Source organism: Protopterus annectens, chromosome 17.part0, assembly GCF_019279795.1.
Source record: "Protopterus annectens isolate FY-2018-M chromosome 17.part0, PAN1.0, whole genome shotgun sequence".
Classification (NCBI taxonomy): domain Eukaryota; kingdom Metazoa; phylum Chordata; order Ceratodontiformes; family Protopteridae; genus Protopterus; species Protopterus annectens.
In genome coordinates, this window is record NC_056751.1 from 648,501,229 (window position 1) to 648,522,804 (window position 21,576).

The following is a 21,576-nucleotide window of genomic DNA, read 5'->3' on the forward strand; positions in this document are numbered from 1 at the left end:
CCAACTACATCCTAGCTAATAATCTCCTCTCAAAAACCCAACTGGTTTCAGGCCATATCACAGCACTACCTCTGCTCTACTCTCCTTCACCAACACTATACTTCATCACAAAAGTAATGGCCTCTTCTCTACTGCTGTATTTCTTGATCTCTCAAAGGCCTTTGACATGGTATCTCATGAGCTACTACTCTCTGCTCTCCCCAACCTCTCCTTCTCATAATCAGCCTGCAACTGGTTCCACAGCTATCTACATGGATGCCAGCAATCAGTAATCTGGGATGACAACCTATCACCTCACTTCCCAGTTACTCTCCAAGTTCCCCAAGGGTCTATCCTTGGCCCTCTGCTATTCTCACTTTTCACAAACAACCTACATACTGTCACCACACAAGCATCTCTTATACAGTATGCAGATGGCTCATCTCTTATCTGCTCTGCCACAACTCTACCAGAACTACAACAAATCACACAGGAATCATTCTTTTCTGTAGAAAGCTGGCTATCCAATGCTCAGCTCCTACTCAACCCAAGTAAGACAAGACAAAACTTCTCCTGTTCCAATCTTCCTTAGCCACCCAAGACACCTCCCCCACCAACATTCTCGCCAAAGACAATACCATCATCTCTCCATCAGAACACACAAAATTACTTGGTGTAAAAATACACAACAAACAAATTTGACACCTGCTTATCACTCACAATAAAAAAAGTTCACCAAAAAACTTGGTGCATTATATTGAAGCCGCCAATTAATAACCAAGGCAGCTAGAATCTCCATAGCCAATTCCCAGCTAATCTCCACCCTACTCTATGCATCCCCCATACTTACCAACCTTAGACAGACAGACCTACACAAGCTGGATGCTTGTTGCAACAAAATTGCTAAATTTGCCACTGGAACGTCCTACCACAGCCATTATTGTATCTCCCTTAAAGAACTAAACTGGTTAGAACTCCCACAACTCCTTCACTTTAATCAACTCACCTTCATGCATAAACTTATTAACCACCCCCATAACATCCCATCCCTTCAAACCCTTCTCCAACCTTATCACTCCACTAGGCCCTTAAGATCAAGCAACAAAAATCAATTCACTGTTATCAAACCCAAAAAACACAGCAGGAGAAGCCATATTTTCATGTACCATATCTAAACTTTGGAACAATCTTCCACCCTTTAATAACTACTCTACCTTCCAGCAGCCTTTTCAAGACTGCACTCAAATTCCACTTAAATTTGCACTAGCTTTGTCCTTGTTGTAATCCAGACTAAATACCCCCACCTTTACCCCCCCTCCCACCTAGACTGTTAACCCAACTATACTACCGCCACTATTAACCACACAGTCAGGATTAGCTAGTTATCTTTACGTACTTTAAAATCTTGTCTGACAACTTTGTTACTAATATTACAAATGACAAGAAAATATCTTAACTTGCAACATTTACTGTATATACTGTTGATAATCAATATCTTGTTACTGTATTTAAGCCAAAACCTGTAATGTTGTTTACTATTGCTGCAACTTTGTATCTCTATCATGTACATGATGTGCAGCTTTTCTCCCCGGGCATCCGCTGGAAAAGGACCTGCGTCCAGTCGGAATTTCCCGGTAAGCAAATGTAAATAAATAAATAAGGGAAGAGAAGGATTGGCCTCTGTAGAGTAGATCTGCTAGGTAATCCAGGATTACAGGTAAGGAGGGCAGTGCTGTGTCCGCTCCTTTAGACTGAATCAAGGAACAATACCTTTTCCACTTATCAACATTGGATTTCCTTGTACTGGGTCTTCCGGCTTCAAGAATGACATCCAGCACCTGCTTGCTTAGGCTGACCACTGGGGGAGAATTCAAGGAATAAGACAAGCTGCAGGGTTCAGGGTTTGCAGTTGCGGATGCAAGATCGGTCCCTCCTGCGGAGTGAGGTGGGTTGGGATCTGGGCTAGGTGCCATGGTGGCACCAGTGGCAGACTGTGCAGTAGTGGGTACCAGTTCTGGCATGGCCAGTCTGGGGCAATCAGGATTGCCCTTGGCCTGTCCTGTCTTATTTTGAGTAATACTCTTGTAAGAAGAGGCAGAGGGGGAAATGCATAGATTGAGAGGTTTATCCACTGGAAGGCTAGGGCATCCACTTTTCAGGCCCTGCTTTCAGGTGTCCTGGTTCAGAATTTGCTGAGCTGGTGATTGTAGGGGGAGGCAAAAAGGTTCACCTCTGCAGTCCCCCATTTCTGGGTTAGGAGGCTGAAAGTGTTGGGGTCTAATTGCCACTCATGTGGGTCTAGGAGATTTCTGCTCAAGTCTGCAGAGAGTTTTGTTTGCCTGGCAGGAATTGAGCTTGCAGATGAATATGCATGGCCAAGGCAGTGTTCCACAGGGTCATGGTTACCCTGCAGAGTGGGTTCCCCCCTGCTTGTTAATGTACCACATCACTGTGGTGGTGTTGGTTTTTATTAGCAGGAGTCCTGGTAAGAGTAGGGATCTGAAAGCTGTAAGAGCATGCTGAACAGCTAGCATCTCTTTTTGGTTGATGTGCAGATGAATTTGACTTGGGCTCCAGTGGCCCTAAATGCATTTGTCGTCCAGATGTGCCCCCCAAGCATAGTCTGATCTTCTGTGGTTAGGGTCTGGGAGGCATGGAGTTGTGTAAAGGTAAGTCCCTTGTTATGGTTGCATGCTGCTGCCCACCAAAGAAACTCTGTCCTTAGACAAGGTATGATAGGTATGATGGTTTCCAGGTCCTGAGAAAGCTGGCACCAAAGACTTTTTTAAGTAAGACTGAAGTTTCCTCATATGCAGTCTGGCATATGGAATTAGTAGAATGCAAGAGGCCATGAACCCTAGAGCCTGTAGGATTTTCCTTGTGGATAGCTGGGTTCTGGTGGCCATTTGAGCGAAGTAGCCTGCTAGATAGGCTTGTTTTTCTGGAGTAAGGAATGCCATCTGAGATGCTGTGTCCAAGCTTGCTCCCAGGAATACAATCTTTTGACTGGGGACTAGTTTTGATTTCTTTTCATTGATAGTTTATCCCAGGGAGGTTAGAAGGTTCTTTACAAATGTCAGGTGCTGCAACAGCTTTTCCTGACCATCTGCCTGAATCAGGCAATCGTCCAAGTAAGGGTATATTTGAATCTTTCTCTGTGTGCAATAGGCAATGGCTGGAGCCAGGCATTTTATGACTCTGGGAATAGTGGATAAGCCAAAGGGAAGTGCAGAGAACTGATAATGCATAGATCCTATACAGAAACATAGATATTTCCTGCATGCATCTCCTGATAGGGATGTGCAGATAGGCTTCTTTTAGGTCTAGGGTGGCTAACCAGGAATCTTTGGACAGCATAGGGAGAAGCTGCTGTAGGGTGAGCATTTTGAATGTTGGTACCACCAGGAAGGTGTTTAGAATGGAAAGATCTAGGATTGGGTGCAGAGTTCCCTCTTTTCTGGGTACCAGGAAAAGTCTGGAATAAAACCCTTGACCTAACTGTTCTGGAGGAACAGGATGAATTGCCCTTATGGAGAGCAGGGATTGAACTTGGTTTTGTGCCTCTGCCCACTGGTTTGGAGGAAGGTCTGTGAACGCTTTTGGGGTTGGCAGTGAGTGGAAGTAAAATTTGTATCCCTGGGATACAATGTTAAGGACCCATCGGTCTTTGGTGATGGAGGTCCAGTTTTTTGCATAGTGGGCAAGTTTTCCTCCTAGGGGCACAAGCAATTTGGCAGAGGTGAGGAGTGGAGTTGAGAAGTCATTGTGAATTCTTTCCGTAAGGGGGGGTGACTTAGCACTCCCTGTTTTAGAAGTGGAGGTACTCCATTGCTTAGAGCTCTGCATACCCTGAGACTGAAATCTGGGGGCTGCATTTCCCCTGGGTCTAGCTTGAGATAGCCTTGAGGGGGCTGGAAAGGCATAATGTTTTGAGGGGCAATGCCTAATGAATCTTGGATGCAGCACTTGCAAAAAATCTTTGACTGTCTGCATAGACATAGCTTTTTCCTCAATCTGTTTTAGAACCTCTTCTGCTTTGGTGCCAAACAGATTGTTCTTGTTCAAAGGAGTGTCCAGTAAATTTGATTTGACATGGTCTAGCAAGGTCTGCTCCTTAAGCCAAGCATGCCTTCTAAGGACAGAACCTGTGACTGCTGCCCTGCAAGATGCTTCTAGGGTGTCAAACAGACATTATAAGTATGCTGGCTGACTTGGCTTGCAGAAGGCATAAGCTCCTGTAAGCCATAAGCTCCTGTAATTCTTTATTTTCTGCACAATCAGGAAAAGTAGACAGTTTTTGCTTAATCAGTTCCATAATATGTTGCTGGTATTTCAGCATGTGGAACTGGCAATTCAATGCTCTAATGGTGAGAGTTGCAGAAGTGTATACTTTTTTACCCCATCTGTCTAAAGCTCGGGAATCCCTGTCCGAATGGGTGGGATTCTTAGCTGTAGTTGCTTTTATGCCTTTAGACCCTTGGGAAATTACCTCTGGGTCAGCAGTAGGATTTTTGAAAAGAAATTTGTGAGAGTCAGGGACTCTGTAGTACCAGTCTGGTTTCCTTGGAGCAGGGGGTAAAGTATCAGGAGTTAGACTGGAGTCCATAAAGACATCATCCACAACATCCAGTAAAAGAGGGATAGCCAAGGGTCTATGCTGTGGCAAATCTAAAAGTTCCTTGAGTCCCTTTTTGGATGGAGGATAATCCTGGTATTCCCAGTGGAAATACTCTCAAGTATGTAGGGTTTCACCAAAAGAAAAATCCTCTGGAGGGGAAGCAGAGGGAATGGATTCCTCTGCACCTGAATCTTCATAAGCCGATAAAAGGCATGTCTTCATATTCAGAAACCTCAGAGTCATCAGACTCTTGGTCAGTTAAAGCTGCGGAGGATAGGTCTCTTTTTCTCATAGTAGGGGAAGGCTGGCTTCCCGTGATCAGCATGATCAGGTCTTCTGCCATTTTAAGCATTTGAGATAGTGGCAAGAAAGCAGGTGCTTGAGTTTGGGTTGTCATTTCTTTAGGTGTAGCTCGTACTCTTGGCCTTAGAAACTAGGTAGTTTTAGAAAGAACTGAAGATGCAAAAGAAGTTGTCAGTTTGTGTCGAATATCGGTAATGCGAAGAACTTTCTCAGAAGCTGGTGCCTGCACAGTGGCTCCGGACCCATCCACGGTAGACATCCGCAGGTTCCATAGTCAAAGAAGAGTCTCGTGGCATACCATACTCCAAACGGGTCTCTGTAGCGGCCTGCAAATCCATGTAAGCGAGCATCAGGGGCTGCAAAAGCACATCACTGAGTACCAGTGAACTGGCAACTAGCTTGATGGAAGCATCGTCAGCAGTTTTGGACCTGTGCGGCCTGTCTCTGTCTTTATCCTTATGTTTTTTCAGAAGATTGGAAGTTGGATGGCTTACTGAAGCCATTTCGGAATATGGAGATTGAGAGCGAAAGTATTTAGCGACAATAAGGGCCTGACGTTGAATAGTTCGGGTGTTGAACAAAGCACAAAACCGACAGTGAGGTACATTGTGGTCTGGGCCTAAACAGATGATGTGGTAATAATAGAAATCTCGGTGTGGTATTTGCTTTCCACAGGCAAGATAATTGTTTCCTTTTTCTGACATTGGTTAGAGCAAGAAAAAAGGATCCCCAATGGGGTACTTAGCTTTAGAAGACTTCAGGATGATTCAATTCAGAAACAAAAACTCAGGTAGCAGCCGATCGGCACTCCTACGAACTGCTTCTGCTTCTCGGAAAGAAAGAATGGGGTAATGGCATTGGCTGTTTTTATACCCCTGACGACCTGACATCAGTCCTGAAGCAACAACAACAGATGCAGAAATACTAAGTCTCTGGTATTCGGCCTGACTGAGGGCTACCTGCAGGCAGATAACCCAAGTGTGATGACTGCAACAGTGAAACACAAAGAATATCTACCTTATTTTTGAAATTTATATCATAAAAGACAAAGCACCTTACCTAGTCAATTATATAAGCACAGTCAATACAGGCTAATGCAAATTAAGTGACTTAATTAATGCAGTAGAAAATCAGCTTATTGTCAAACCAGATGAGTGAAACTAAAGAAGTATAAAAAAGTGTAGTTTGCATTCATCATATCAGTTATTTGAGTACATAATTTTTCCGAAATTTCAAAGAGACTTAAATATTTCACCTTTAAGTAAAAGCTGTACAACTTCTACACCTCATAAGTAAGAGTGTAAAAAGGGGAAGGATAATTTTAATTTGAAAAATTCATCAGGAAAAAACAGATAACAGTATGACAGCAGAACATAACCATCCTCTATAAAGTCTTAAAGATACATTTCTCTCAAGTACTAAGAACTGACAACATGCTCACTGACAACATTCTGATTTTTGATACCCTTCTTAAAATCTGTAACAGAAGTACAGGTAGAAGGGCACCTGAAGGGAAACATACTGAAGGTAACACTGTTTTTGAACATTTAGGTAGTCCTACAAGAACATGCAACAAGACTCTCAATATCTTCCCAGTCAATTGCTTGCAAATTACATACAAGCCATATAGCCAAAACTAGTGCTCATTTCTACAATACCCAAAACTAGTGCTCATTTCTACAATACCCAGAAAGATATATCATAATGGCAAGTTGCAAAGAGCTGAAAACAGCAAAACACACAAAAATTCTTGGAGTTCTACTAAACCAATACTACAAAGCCTTAAGAAACTAAAAAAAAAAATGAACTCAGCCACCATTGTTTGTGTCTTTTGGCTTTTCCTGGTTAGAGGTCGCCACAGCGGAACTCTGGTCCGCTAATGATTGGCAGTTGATTTTTACGTACCGGCTTGCCAGGCCTGACGCACAACCTTCAACGAAGGTACGCCCATTCACGCATGTCTCCTCGCAGAAGACACTCTAGCTGAGAATCGAACCAGACAGTGTCTTACTGTGAGGCGACAACGCTACCAAACGGCTGTAAGAAAAAAAAATAATAATCCACAAAGCAAGAGCTTTCATTCCCCTCTGGGAACTTCATCAGACCAAGTCGTAGCATTTGAATTTTCATTTAAATACTAAATGAGCCCCCATGTGATCCCTTTTCAATGCATTAACCCTTTCCTTTTCAAAACCAGCTTAAAATTTTGCCTGTCATTCAGTCCTGGAAAAATACATGCATTTAATCTTATTTGCCAGTTCATCTTCAGCCTCTAATCTATAATCATAATCATTTCCTTGGTCAATAAACTGAAATAAACTGAAATGTTTTGCTCTTTTCTTCCGCACGCTTTAACTTAACATGTTTTGCTAAGGTATTGCTTTCATCTGCCTTAGCTATTGCTCTTAGATGCTCGTATACTCTTAAAAAAATTCTCCAGTAGTTCTTCCTATATAAAATGCTGGGCATAGTTTACAAAGTGCCATGTAAACCACATATTTGAATTTACAATTCACTGATTTGTATAACTTCATTTGAAAATTTCTATTCACCACCTCAAACTTCACACTTACCTTCATGTATTGACACCACTTACAACTGTTATGTTTATTCATGCCAACATTAAAATGATCTTTATCTAATAAATCAATACTATTTTTCTTAAAAAAAATTCTTTCAAATTTTTTCCTTTTTTTGAAACAAAGGTTGGGCAGGATATCCCCTACAGCATTTTTAATTTCATGGAATTTCAATAAAAATCTCCATTTTTTATTATTAACTTTATTTTATTCTCATCTATCAAATTCTCCAAAATACATGCCAAAGTCTTTTGGATTATTACTAAAATTATCAATATTTCTTTCTTCTCTCTTTTCCTGTATTTCTTTCGCCATTTTCAGAGATTAATCAACTATATCTTTGGGGTATTCTCTATATAAAAACCTCTTCTTCAAATTTTTTATTAAAAAAATGTTGTTTCAGTTATCTTACTAATTCTTGTGAATTGTCCTTTTATTATATTTTTCGTGAGGCTAGAACTATGCATGCTATTATAATGTAAATAGCTGTTAAGATTTATAAAAAAGAAGTAAAAAGTAACTTTTAAAGTGCTGGGAAATTTATAAACATTAAAATCTAAAAAAAATAACATTCTCCTTATTATAATGAAATGTTAACCTTAATTAAGTAGTGGATGCATTTAAATACTTAATAAAATCTTTAAGACTTTCTAACCCCCCAATATAAAAAAAAAAAAAAAAATCATCAATAAAACATTTGTATAAAATTCTCATAAGCTGACTTAAAAATAAATTCACTTTCCCAGCCCATCATGAATAAATTTGCATAACTTCGGGACAGAGCTTCCCCCATTGCCACGCCATTTGTTTGTATATACATATCCTTGTTAAACTGGTAGAAATTACAAGATAAAATCACATCTAAAATTTCTGTAAATAATCTTATTTGCTTCTTATTAAATAAACTTGAACTTCGTAGTTCCCTATTCACCACTTCAAGCCCTTCAACATTGGGTATTACTGTATATAGAGAGGCTAAATCTGCTGTAACCAACTACATAGTGTCTTTAAAAATTAATATCCTTAATCAAATTCTTAAAATCAAATCTTTTATAACAGATCTTCCTTGTGTTACCCATTGTTGTAAAAATTTAGCTACATAAATGGCTAAAGGTTCTGTTTTATTCCCTTGACTTGCCACTATTGGCCTAAAATTGGGACTATCCAAGTCTTTATGGACCTTAAAAAGTTCAAAAAAAACTTCCAAATTTAGGCTTTGCCACTTAAAAAAAAAAAAAACAACAAAATCCTGCTCTATTACGTTATCCAGAAACCATTTTTCAATGTACACACCTATAATTCCACAAGATTTTCTGATAGTATCCCAAGTTACTTTCTTATAATACTTTTCATCATTCATTAACTTATTCATATGCTCCACATAATAACAAGTGTCTAATACCACAGTAGCATTTCCTTTATCAGTCTTAGTAATATAGAAGTTCTTATTATTTTAATTCAGCTAAAGCATTTTTTTCTTCTTTATTGAGGTTATAAAAAACAGGTTGAGTTTTTTCATCCAACAAATGCCTCACATCACTCTCACAAGTAATTAAAAATGCTTCTAGCTCAGGCCTTAATACAGGGTTAAAAACACTTGGTCTTTTGAATACCATATTAGTACTTTTGTTTCTTTTTAACCTGCTCATTCTTATCTGAAAATAAACGTTTTAATTTTAGCTTTCTAACATATTCCCTCATAGCATTAACAGTCCCAATTAAGTTTGCCCTTGCTGAGGGCACAAACATCAGTCCTTTGCCTAAATTAATAATATGATACAGTCTGATAATAATATGATACAGTCTGATAAATTCACTATTTGAAAAGTATTTGTCACAGTACCTTCAATTATCGGTAGCAATGGTTACTTACATATCCTCTGCTGTGTTTGCCTCGACCAACTCCTTGCCATCTTTTTTTCTTCCAAAAGAAATTGTTTGTTTGCTTTCCAACCATAGTCAACGTGGTCCCTGGGCCACCACCTGAGCCCACGATTTTCTTCCTGTCCCTTACAACTTGGTCTAATGAAGTTCCCAGAGGGGAATGACAGCTCTTGCTTTGTGGACTATTAAAGTTTTTTTCTTACAGCTGTCCATTTTATTACTGGAGTTCTACTAAAGTTAACTTGGTTCCAAACTAATCAGAAATGGAAGAAAGCAAGGAAACCTCACTGATATATGCATGTGGTTATTTAACATTTGTTTACCGGGAAAGTATGACTGGGACAGAGCCCAATTTCAGTGGAGGCCTGGGGAGAAATGCTCTAGACACGTCTTTGGAATGTGGGAGGAAACCTGAGCACCCAGGGGAAACCCATGCAAATGCAGGGAGGACATGCAGACTCCGCACAGAAGGCACTGAGAATTCAACAGGAGAACCTCTTGCTGTGAGATGAGAATGTTAATCGATGCACCACTGCGTGTTAGTAATACTCAACTCCATAAAACACATACAAACACAGATGTACTTCACCGCTCCATAGAAGAAAAGGTACATAACTTGCGTATCACAAAAAATGGGATATAACCAGCAGAATATGTAAACAATTCAGGAGGGCTAGGACATCAAAATCATCTGGATTAGTATCAATAATCAGGACCTCTTGCCAATATACAAAAGTTACTGAGGGGTTACCCATATTTTTACATTGTGACACTGGACTTATCACACGACATCTAAAAAAAATCTAAAAAAGAAGAAATAACCACATTTTGGAGAAATAACTACGAAGATCCCATGGAACATAAAGATGCAGAATGGCCAGAAGTAAAGGAAAGAGTAAGAAGTTCAAATATACAGGATATGATAAGGGATGAATTAATGGCAAGAGAAAGTGAAACAAAATAAAGAAACGCTCCTAACTGGAAAATCTCAGGCCCAGATGCAGTACAAGTATTATTAACATCTTTACATGAAGATTAAGTCCCAAGTAACAACTACTTATATGCATATCCCAAACAGACACCAATCTCATTAATGGAAAACAGCACTCCTCCTTAAGAGTGAACACGTATGCTATCCTACAAACTATAGGCCAAGAACTTGCCTTCCAATGATGTATAAACTATACACTGGAATTAAATGTCAGAGTTTATAGTCAGTTAGATGAAAACTCAATCATAGCAATAGAAGAAAACAGTATTAAAATAAAGTCACGTGAACAAAAAGATCACTTGTTGTTAGTCATAAAAGAATTATAGAAAGGAGAAGAATCCAAGTATGGCATGGTTAGACTACAAAAAAATTAAATAGCATCCCACATTCATGGATAAAGGAGTGCTTACACATATTCAAGATACACCCCACATTGATCAATTATATTACAGTGACCAAGAAACAGTGGCAAACCACCTTGCAGCTAAGCCATGATAAAGGACAAATGATTATCTTTGGGATAAAAATTCAAAGGGAATATTCCAGGGTGACTCATTACCGCTGCTTTTTTGTCTTGCCCTTAACCCATTAAAGCTGTCTACTTAACAAATTAGGTTATATTTACAATTTGGCTCCCAAACAACAAAGTGTAAAGATTTCAAAATACCACAAAAGCTAGGCAAAAATCCAAATACAACAGTAATAGTCACGGACACGAAACACAAAGCAGCAATCACAGCAATTTAATATTAACTTAGCGCTTTGGTACCAAGCCTTCAACGAGTACAAATCCATTCTCTTCTATATATACACACACACACACACGTTGTTGTGTCTTTTGGCTTTTCCCGGTTAGGGGTCGCCAGAGTGGAACTCCAGTCCACTTATGATTGGTAGTTGATTTTTACGTGCCGAGTTACTAGCCCTGACGCACAACGAAGGTATGCCCATTCACGCACGTCTCCACGCAGAAAACGCTCTAGCTGAGAATCGAACCAGACAGCGTCTTACTGTGAGGCGACAATGCTACCACATATATATATATATATATATATATATACATATATATATATATATATATATATATATATATATATATATATATATATATATATCTATATATCTATATATCTATATATCTATATATATATATATATATATCTATATATCTATATATATATATATATATATATATATATATATATATATATATATATATATATATATATATATATATATATATATATATATATATATATATATATATATACACACACACACACACACACACATTATATATATACACACATATATATATATATATATATATATATATACACACACACACACAAAATCCAAACACTTATTAAATAATCAATTAATTAATGCATTAAATTACATATTTCCAATTAACTTCCTTATTTAACCCATGAGGTTCCAAAGTTTTATACTTTAAAATAAAGTTTCTTTTTTCAATAACTTTCCTTAATATATAAACCTTCTTCCAATGAATTTTTTTTTCAGAATGCATCCTTGTAAGCAGTCTTGTTCAGCATTTTGTGCAGTCATAAAATGTTGTCCTGAAATACATTACAAATTTTAAATGTCCCTTATGTGTTCTTGCAAAACCGTTTTGAATGCTCTCCCTGTCTCTCCTATATAATAAAGGTTGCAACTACACCTAAGGGCATACATTATTTCTTCCTAACACATGTATAGAGACCTCTAGGTGTAAACCTAACACCGTTAATTTTCTGAAAAGCAGTCACTACATGTTTACACACTGAACATGTTTTACAAGCTATAGTTCCCATTTTACTTCCCTTTAAATATATAGTAACTTCTGATGGCATAAAACAATTATGTCCCACCATATCTGCCAAGTTTCTATTTCTCTTATAAGAAACTTTAATCCGATTCTTTATCAAATATTTTGAATCTTTATCATTAGTTACCATTTTCCACGGTTTGTTAACTTCCTTAACTATAGCTTCTGTCAATACATTAAATGTAGTGACATAATAAACTTCTCTGCCCCTTCTTTGTGCTTTTCCTTCATTACTAGTACCTCTTCTTAATATTTAATTCCTTTTTCCATTTGTTTTACCTTTCTCCAAGCCACTATTATGCCTGTTTATTATTCCATACCTGCATTTCTTTAACTTATTCTTCGATTTTTCCACTATTTGTTTATTATACCCCCTATCTATAAACATATTTTCCGTCTCTAACAGTTCATATACAAAAGCATCATCAGAACTGCATAATTTACTTAACCTCGAAAATTCATTGTATGGCAATACAGCAATTAAATAGCTTGGATGGCAACTAGTGCCATATAAAAAGGCATTATTCTGGCCAAATTTCCTATGGACTGTTGTTTCAAGACCATTAATGTCTATATCCAGAAATGTAACTTTCTTACCCATTTGTATGCCATCAAATTTAAAGGCAAAAACATTATCTTGTAAATCATCTATAAAGGGCTGAACGTCACCCATAGTTCCATCACACAAGAATATTAAGACGTCTATAAACCTGCAGTAATGAACTACTTGATTTTTACAAACCAAATGTGTGTGTGTGTGTGTATATATATATATATATATATATATATATATATATATATATATATATATTATATTATATTATATTATATATATTCTGCTTCAAATTTTGCCATCACAATATACTTGCATGCATAAGGGCAAAAGCTGCCTCCACTGCAGTTCTTGCAGCTGATGGTAAATTTCACTATTAAACAGGAAATTATTTTTTAAACAAAAATCTGTTAGTTCTATTATAAAATGGGTCAGTGGAAAATCACCCAAGAAGTAACATAATGCTTCAATACCATTATTATGCCTTATATTAGTATACAAACCTTAACATCGAGGCAAAGCCAGTACATATTACAATTCCAAACTTTTTTACTAATTTTACATAAAAACTCCTATCCCTAATAAATGAAGGTAAAGCAAACACATGTTTTTAAATACTCATGCAATGGGATGCAGATGTGTAAAGATTTGTCTTCTTTTTGTGGATGATTAAAAATTGTATAGTTCATCAGATAAGGAACTGAAAGCACAACTGCAACTGGTCAAAACTTTCTCAGATATAAGAATGTAATTGGGTCTTGATAAATGTGCAAAAGCAACCTTTAAAGCAGGAAAGCTGCAGCACCAGGAAAATATTGATGTGGGACAGGAATGTGATATAAAGGAACTTGTGCAGGAGGGAGTGTACAAATATTTGGAAACTGATGAATGATTGACAATAAAACATGAGCAAATGTGAAAAAAAAAACTAGAAAGGAATATTTTAGAAGACAACAATTAATGAAAACAGCCCTGACATCTAAGAACAAAGTCAAAGCTACAGACCAAAATGCTCTTCCTGATCCATCTTACAGTTTTGGGATGAATGACTCCCCCCAAAATGTATAAGCTTCATGCTTATCAAATGATTTATAAAAATTAGCGTATACCAAAGATTATATATTCCCCATTCTAAAGGAGATATGGGCCTCCTTGAAATTTGTTGCATGTATAGATCTGCTATCATAAGATTAAATACATATCTGGTGACCTCACAAGATCCAAATACAGTGAAAGTTTTAAAACATGAGTAGAATCAGTCTAAAATAACTTCCTTCCTTACTTTAACCAAAGCATACCGGTAAGTGAGAATGGAAACCAAACCAGAAATTGACAAAAATCAGACAACTGAACGTGCTAAAAAAACAAAAAGAATATAAAGTGAAAGTGTCAAGAAATGTGGAAAAGGCATATATATTTGGAAGTACAGACAATTCCTGGCACAACCTCATATCAGTCAGGATCTGACACATGAATGATTAAAAACAGGAGAATTTAAACCAAAAGATGAAAAGTTAATATTGGTGGCCAAGGACAGTAATCTACTTACATGTTGGTTTACATAGTCTATTGAAAATGTGGAAGAAACGGACAAATGTGGGTTTTGTACAACATAGTTGAAACAGTCACACATCTTGTTGCTGGGTGTGATACACAAATGGCAGAGGGCCTGTATAGTGAAAGGCATAACAATGTAGTAAGACTGTTGCCTTGGGGATTGTCCAAACGTTACAATATTGAAGCAACTGAGAAGCATTAGAGACATGAGCCACAAAACATTATAGAGAATGATAAAGTTTATATCACATGGGATCACCCCCATTACCAACAGTTCAGAAAACAGATGTGAGAAAACCAGATATAACAGTCCATGAAAATAAGACAGAAGTAACATTGATCACTGAAATCGCTACACCCAGTGACTACAGTGTTGTATGTACAGAGATGCACAAAATCATAAAATACCAGGATTTGCTGGCAGAAACAAGGGCAATGTGGAAGAAAGATACCCAGACAGTCCCAACAGTATTTGGAGCAATGGGTTTCAATAAATTTACACTCTTATTTAGAAATACTATCGATACATGCAACTCCTTATGAATTGCAGGAATCAATTCTGGGCACATTGTGGGTGCTGCAAAGAGCACTTTTGGATAAAACTGAAGAAATACGACTTTCATGAACTTTAATCTTACTTTCGTTTAGGAATGGGGTCCATTCCTATCATGGTATTAGAAACCAAAAGACTTGGAGAAATTAAACCATCAGAGGACCTATGTATGGAATTAGGAACTTGACTTGCAGTCAGTGGTAAGGATATGGGATTGCAAACATAGGATCCAGTACCTGTAAGCCAAACATGAAATGTGTGACCAGCCCACTTGTTTTGTAGTTAATGAATTGTTCTTCTTACATGGAAGATATTAGGACGTTTTCCATCTCCACAGTATGTTTTTCATACCTGCACAATTTACACCCCTCAAAATGTGGAAAAATGCTAAAACACTTTGCAGTGAAGGTGGCCCAGATAAATAGAAACTTAAAGAAAAAAGTGGCAAAGCTTTTCTTTGCACTGAGAATACAGTGTACAAAGTGTGAGTGAAAGGTTGGCTCACATGGGTGCAAGTTGTTTGGGCGGCACAAATAGCACTAGAGAAGAGGTGTCTGTTTTTTCAGGCAGTATCCTCAATCAATTAAGCTGCAGCAACAACAGTCAGTGCTTGTGTGTTAGAACTGTGGCAAGAGACACCTAGCTCTGTGATGCAGCTTAGGAAAGGTGGTTAACACCATTTAACAATCAGATATCATGTAGACGCACAGCAGTTCTTTGCTTAGCCCTACACCCACTTTGACTAAGTGAACTGTAGAAAAGAGCTGCTATAACCATTTGTTGCAGTTCAGTAAAGGTGTTCCTACAGTAAAGATCTACTATGTGTATGACAGCTCTTTGCTTGGCCTGAAGACTTTTTTGGATCCTCAACTTATTAATGGAGAGGTGCAACAAATGGGTGCATTGTTGCCCAAGACCATAAATCAACCTTGATACAACTCTAATCTGCTCTTTAACAAACTTTAGTGGTGCATCTTCAGTATCAAATATGCCAGTGTTCACCTCCTTTCATTGTAGCAAATCAGACAGGAAGCTTTGTGGTGTTCAACAGTTGTATACAGCTATTTAAAAGTAACGTCAATGGAAAAAAAAATATCAGCGTTAGTTCTACATGCACAAATTATAGCCAGTAGATCAGAATTTGACACGGTTGGTTGTTATCCTTCTAGAACAACTGCAGAAGACAAAAACTACCTCATTAGTCAACTGTTCAGCTGATAGAAAGCAACAACACTTTCAAGGAAGAGTTCAAGCATCCAATCAACCAGCGGGAAAACTATTGCACTAAAAACGGATACTTAAAAACGGATACTCAAAAACTACTGAATTTTACCAATCAAAATGATTAGCCCAGCTAGGAATAATAACATAACTGAGGTTATATCAAACACTGCACCTGTAAATTCATAGGTACTTCCTTAGGGCCAAGAAGACCACTGAGACGCTCAGATTCATCACCCATTACTGATGGGAGACTAAAAGTGGTCCCCATTAAGTAGATATTCTCCACATATCCCAGATGCAAATTTACAATTACATGTGCAGTCATCTAGGCCACTGTTAGAGAAGCACTCAGGATATGCAAAGGTAGCATTTTCCACAAAACAGGGAATACATTGGGTTAGGTACCTGCTATGCCATGTGGTGTTGTTGATGTAGCTGTACAGGTTTAGGTCACAAGCCCACTTGGCAGTTTAGGTGGGGGAGTTCAAAGATCGCAGGATCTATCATAGCATAGAAAGCTAAGAGAAGAGATTACCCTTCAGACATCAGACCAAGGGCAGAGACAGGGTTTTAGTCTATCAGAGTGGGCAAGGGTACTGACACACAAAGTCTTTCATGCGAGGGAAAGTTGAGGTTGTTCATGTTGGTGTATTTGCTCAGTGAGGTATGAGGTAAAAGGTGTATTATATTTAATACTTAGACTAGGAAAGGATGGAAAAAAGTTGGACTGTAACTTATTTGTGGCAACCTCTAAGATCAAAGGAGAAGCTGAAGGATTTTCTAAACAAACAAATATGGTAAGCAAAAGGGATTTCGTTATCAACATGGGCACTAAAATTCCCGGATGACCGTGTCAGATTTAAGTTAATGTTATATATGGTATGGATTAGTGCAGCTGACTTTACCAAATTAAACTTTAAAGTAGACTGAATTTCTCAGCATTGAAGGTAACACACCAAGTATTTAATTGTTTGAGAATTTGAGTACAAGAATGGGATTTGACAATTGACAAATGTTCAAAATCACTAGCAAACTTAGTTAAGCATAGTCACTCGGTATCTGCTTTCATGCTATTGAAGTATATACTGAACAGGAGTCCTGGGACATAGGCCTGGAAACCTTTTTCTGTTCAGGGAAATACGTCTGCCCTTTACTGTACTGGGTTTTGTCAGAAAGCCGGTGACCTATAAAGAAATCTTAGTATGGTTTAATATTGTGTTAGGAGAGGTTTTCAATAATCCCATCATGTGGAATAGCATTAAAGGCTTTGGCAATGTCCAAGTAGATAGTGTACACTATATATCCCTTACCTATTGTCTCTGTAATCCTTTCAATTAACTTAACCACACTGAGCAGACATCTGCGTTCATGACACTAAACTGCTATGTATACAGGGATACAGGGTCACCTATATCACTGCTTATAGCTACACTACATTCCATAGACTTGTAAACAACATTGGTGAGACTAATAGGCCTGTAATTCCCAAGGGGCAAAAGAGAGCACCTTTATGCAAAGCTGTTCTCCACAACTCAGGGATGTAACTTAAAGACAGACTCAGACTGAAGAGTTGGAGAGGTTTTCCTAGGTGGAATTTAACACTTCTCAGCAGACATATGGAGATAATGTCATGACTTGCGTTACTGGTATATTTAACTTTGGAATCTGATGAAAGGACTTGGTCCAAACAAATTTTGGGAAAGGAGGGATGAATGAGAAAGGAGATGTAAATTGAAAAAGAAGTTGAAAGAGAGAAGTATCTGTAGAGATAAGTTGAGTACAGAATTGCTGGTTACTTTTAGGCCTTCCGTTATAATTAAAGAAGGTCATATATTACTTTTTGAATTTATTGCAGCTCTGAGCCAATAGCTGAACTTGTATTATGTAATGATAGGCTTGGGGGATGGGCTTGCTAATTTTTAATCCCATTTATAACAATGAAGTGTACATCATTCATAAATGAACCAGAGTTCTTTCTTAGAATGTGCTCATACTAGAGTGCCACCACAGGGGTTTGTTTTAAAATTGTCATTACACTTCTGTCAGATAGGTGCAAATATCTCAGTATACCTATGGGGGAAAAAAGTAAATTTCAGAAGAGGAGGCAGCAGCCTTACCTTAGCTAAATGTTTGCTGGGGAGCTACACAGCTCTCAAGTCTCAGGTAGACTGGCAAATAGCAAGTCATTGAATTCAGAGTAATCCCTAAACAATACGGACTTATTAGTGAGCTACAAAGCAAATTTTTAGGAAGAATGCCAGATTTGATAAGGGAGGGGATACAAATTTGGTTGGTACAACTGGGGAAATACCCTACCCCCCGTCACACCTTACTCTTGTGCTAATCCGATCCTGCCCTTGACTTCAGCACAACACATTCCCTTTCCAAAAACCTTATGAGCACCATGAAACAAGACAGGTACAGCTACACACACACACAAAAGAACATACACCATACAATCATCTAATCTGACCACATCCCTAACCCTAAAATCGGAATCACTACATCTCATACAAACATGCAATACTAAAAGCTATCCACTACCCTACTCTTACCCTCACCCTAACCCACAAAACCCTGCTTATCCACACAAAAGCATGCGTGCAAACACAAGAAAATACATTACTGTTGTCTGGATTATGGACTAGCAGCAGACAACAAGACAAATATCCAAAACATGAAATGGTTAATCACATTAAATGGAGGAGGATTAAAGTCATGCAAATCAATACACTGCATGTTTGTAACACTTACTGAATTAGTGACACTAACAAAATCTACATTCAAGCACTCATGCCAATGAAGTATAATTCTCCTACGTTGTCACTGCCACAGCAGCACTGCTGTTCTTGGCTGCATCCAGTAATGTCAGAGTTTGAACCATGAGGAGGACTTTTAGTAATGACTTGTCCTTGGCTACTCTGGGTATTTCTCTCCTGGTATTTCCTACCGATTTCCAGCTGTAATTTGCACATCTGCTCTTGCAACTCAGTGATCAGATTCACTACTGACTGCAAGAGGAAAATGGGTGAGGGGAGACAAATGAAAATACATTTTAAAAACACAAGTCCATTAAACAGACAGCACAATAACAAACAGTAATGCTATGCTGCTCTTAAAAATATTTTTGTTAGGATAAAACCTGCCTACAAAGGTGAGACAATTATGCCTTACGATCTTGCTAAAATCATATACAAGATATTTAAAGGTCAATTCCATGCAAATATCATGATTCCTCATCATAAAACACATTTGTTCCCTTTAATCCATCTCCAAGTTTGTTATACATAAGGGAAACCTTAACACAGTTGCATGCAACTTCGTAATAATTGCAGAGGGAATTGTGAAGAACACCTCTGGCCAATACCAATTTTCATAAACTTTAAATGTACCCTGACTTATGAAAAGGGTCCATTCCCTTCATGGCATCATAAACCCAAAAGACTTGTAGAAATTAAACTAACTGTCACCCACACTTGCTTCTGCAGGCAATAAGAATCATGTTGGCTTAAGTTTTTGTCAAGTCTGCTAAACTCCAAAAATGAATAATGTAAAAGTGTGTTACCTCTCTGGAAATCTGGTCAGTGATTCCATAGGGAGAAAGAAGATGGTTTGTTGTGCACAAGATATTTACAGCTTTAAAATAAAGTGAGCAGCCTGATCACTAAAATGCATGCTCATAAGCTTGAAATAAAATGTACATAAGTGTTTCCAGGAATTAAGAGAGTCACTCATTCGCCATACAGGAGAAACATTCAGTGAGAGCTTAACTGACATCTAAGCCTGATACAGACAGTTTTAACAACTTAAGTAGTTTACTTTGGCAAAATTTTACACCTAACACATTTAGGAACTTGGTAATGATCTGAAAAAGATAGCACAAGCTGCAGTCCAAAGTCCGTCAAAGGAAACCGAAATTAAGAATGCTGACACTAACTCAGTGGAGACAAAAGACATCTATATCCTCGCTATGTGATGTATGATACAATGGGTGCCAGAGGGATTGTGGGAAGCCAAAACCTTCACTGTAAAACAAATCCATGCCATTTTAGTTGCCACTGTCAGGTCATTTTGGATTACATTGAATTACAAGATACCACCAACCAGTCACAGTGATACAGAGGCACTGAAAATGCAAAAAAAAAAAAAGATTGCCATGTAATGAGAAACATTAATTTCATAGGTTTGTTTGTAACATGGGGTAGGGTAGTGAGTGGACTGATCTACAAAGGATCCATTTCAGCCACAGCTAACACAGTTAGCTCCGAGCCCTTCTGCTTTTCAGAGCAGAAACTTAAATCTAGTCAAATTAAGTACCATCTCCAGTGATGCTAAATTTTAGGTAGAGTCCACCTTCTGGACATATGAACATAAATTGTAATCTGTTTTGTACTAAGTTGTCACTGTTCAAAGCTAGGAGTCTAAATAAAAAAAAATGCTTGAGCTTGAGGCCATCCTAACCCCAGAACATGCAACATGTCTGCACACAAACTTTCAACACAGTGATAGCACCACCTCTGTAGCTGGGCTTAGCACCCATCATTCATTGAGACCTTCCAGGAACAAGACAGGTTCAACTATATTCATCTGCCATCCATTTATCTTGTGCCAGATCTAATACATCATCAACCCTGAACTTCTAGAGGTCCTGGTGACATAATTAAACAAGCAATCACCTTACTACCAATTGCAGGTTCTCATCAATATCACCTGCCGACCGCAATATATACTTGAATCAGTTGGAGTCTATATCTACTAAACCCAATACAACAATCATAGATGACTTCAACTACTTGTCCATCAGCTGGCTAAACAAGTGAAAAATAGGTACAGCAGTTCCTATAATTTGTTAATGCCAGTTCCCAGGACTAAACTATCCTCTGCCCCTCCAGAGATGCAAATAACTTTGAACTTGAGCTTAAAAAAACTGCTAGAACCTTCACTAAACCATGTGTTGCCTCCTCTGTAATGAAGTCTGATCACTAGCCTATCTTTCCCCACATACCTAGTTCCATCATGCCAACCAGCTTTACAATATGGCCAGCCTATTGCTATTTACAGATAACCTGGAGAAGTTCAGAAGTGATTCCCCATCCCAAGAGCTGACATTGACAAGCATGCAACCAAAGCTGTAATATATGTCCCAGAATTGTACTCTCATCTAAACTGCTGTGCTGAAACGCCTTTCTCCAACTGTCAAAAGTTATAGAGGGGAACTTCAAAAATAAACTCTTATGGTAGAATTCTCACATGAACAAATTGCATAATGCTAAAACCTGCTTGCTATATATAAAATATTTCCTTTCTTCTCTCATAAAAAGGATCTAAAATTGGTCAGTAAGAATCTGAAGTATGCCATTTGAAAAAAGTTATCATCTCTTCCAAAGACAACCATTATACATATTAAATCTGCATTATGAAACACAGGAGTAACACTTGATAATGCACTGATGCTCTATCTAAAACACTCACTCTGATCAGGACACCATTGCTAATATCCTAGTTTA

General features: G+C 37.9%; 1 protein-coding gene across 1 annotated transcript in view; it reads right to left on the bottom strand.

The window, feature by feature from the left end:
• The window catches only part of PPFIBP2 (PPFIA binding protein 2), a gene marked incomplete in the record, with an annotated part of 2,221,164 nt that overhangs the window by 627,044 nt on the left and 1,572,544 nt on the right, over nt 1–21,576 (bottom strand). Inside the window, 1 exon segment of the mRNA XM_044058974.1 lies at nt 18,889–19,080. Within this exon segment, the coding sequence (XP_043914909.1) occupies nt 18,889–19,080 (192 nt within the window).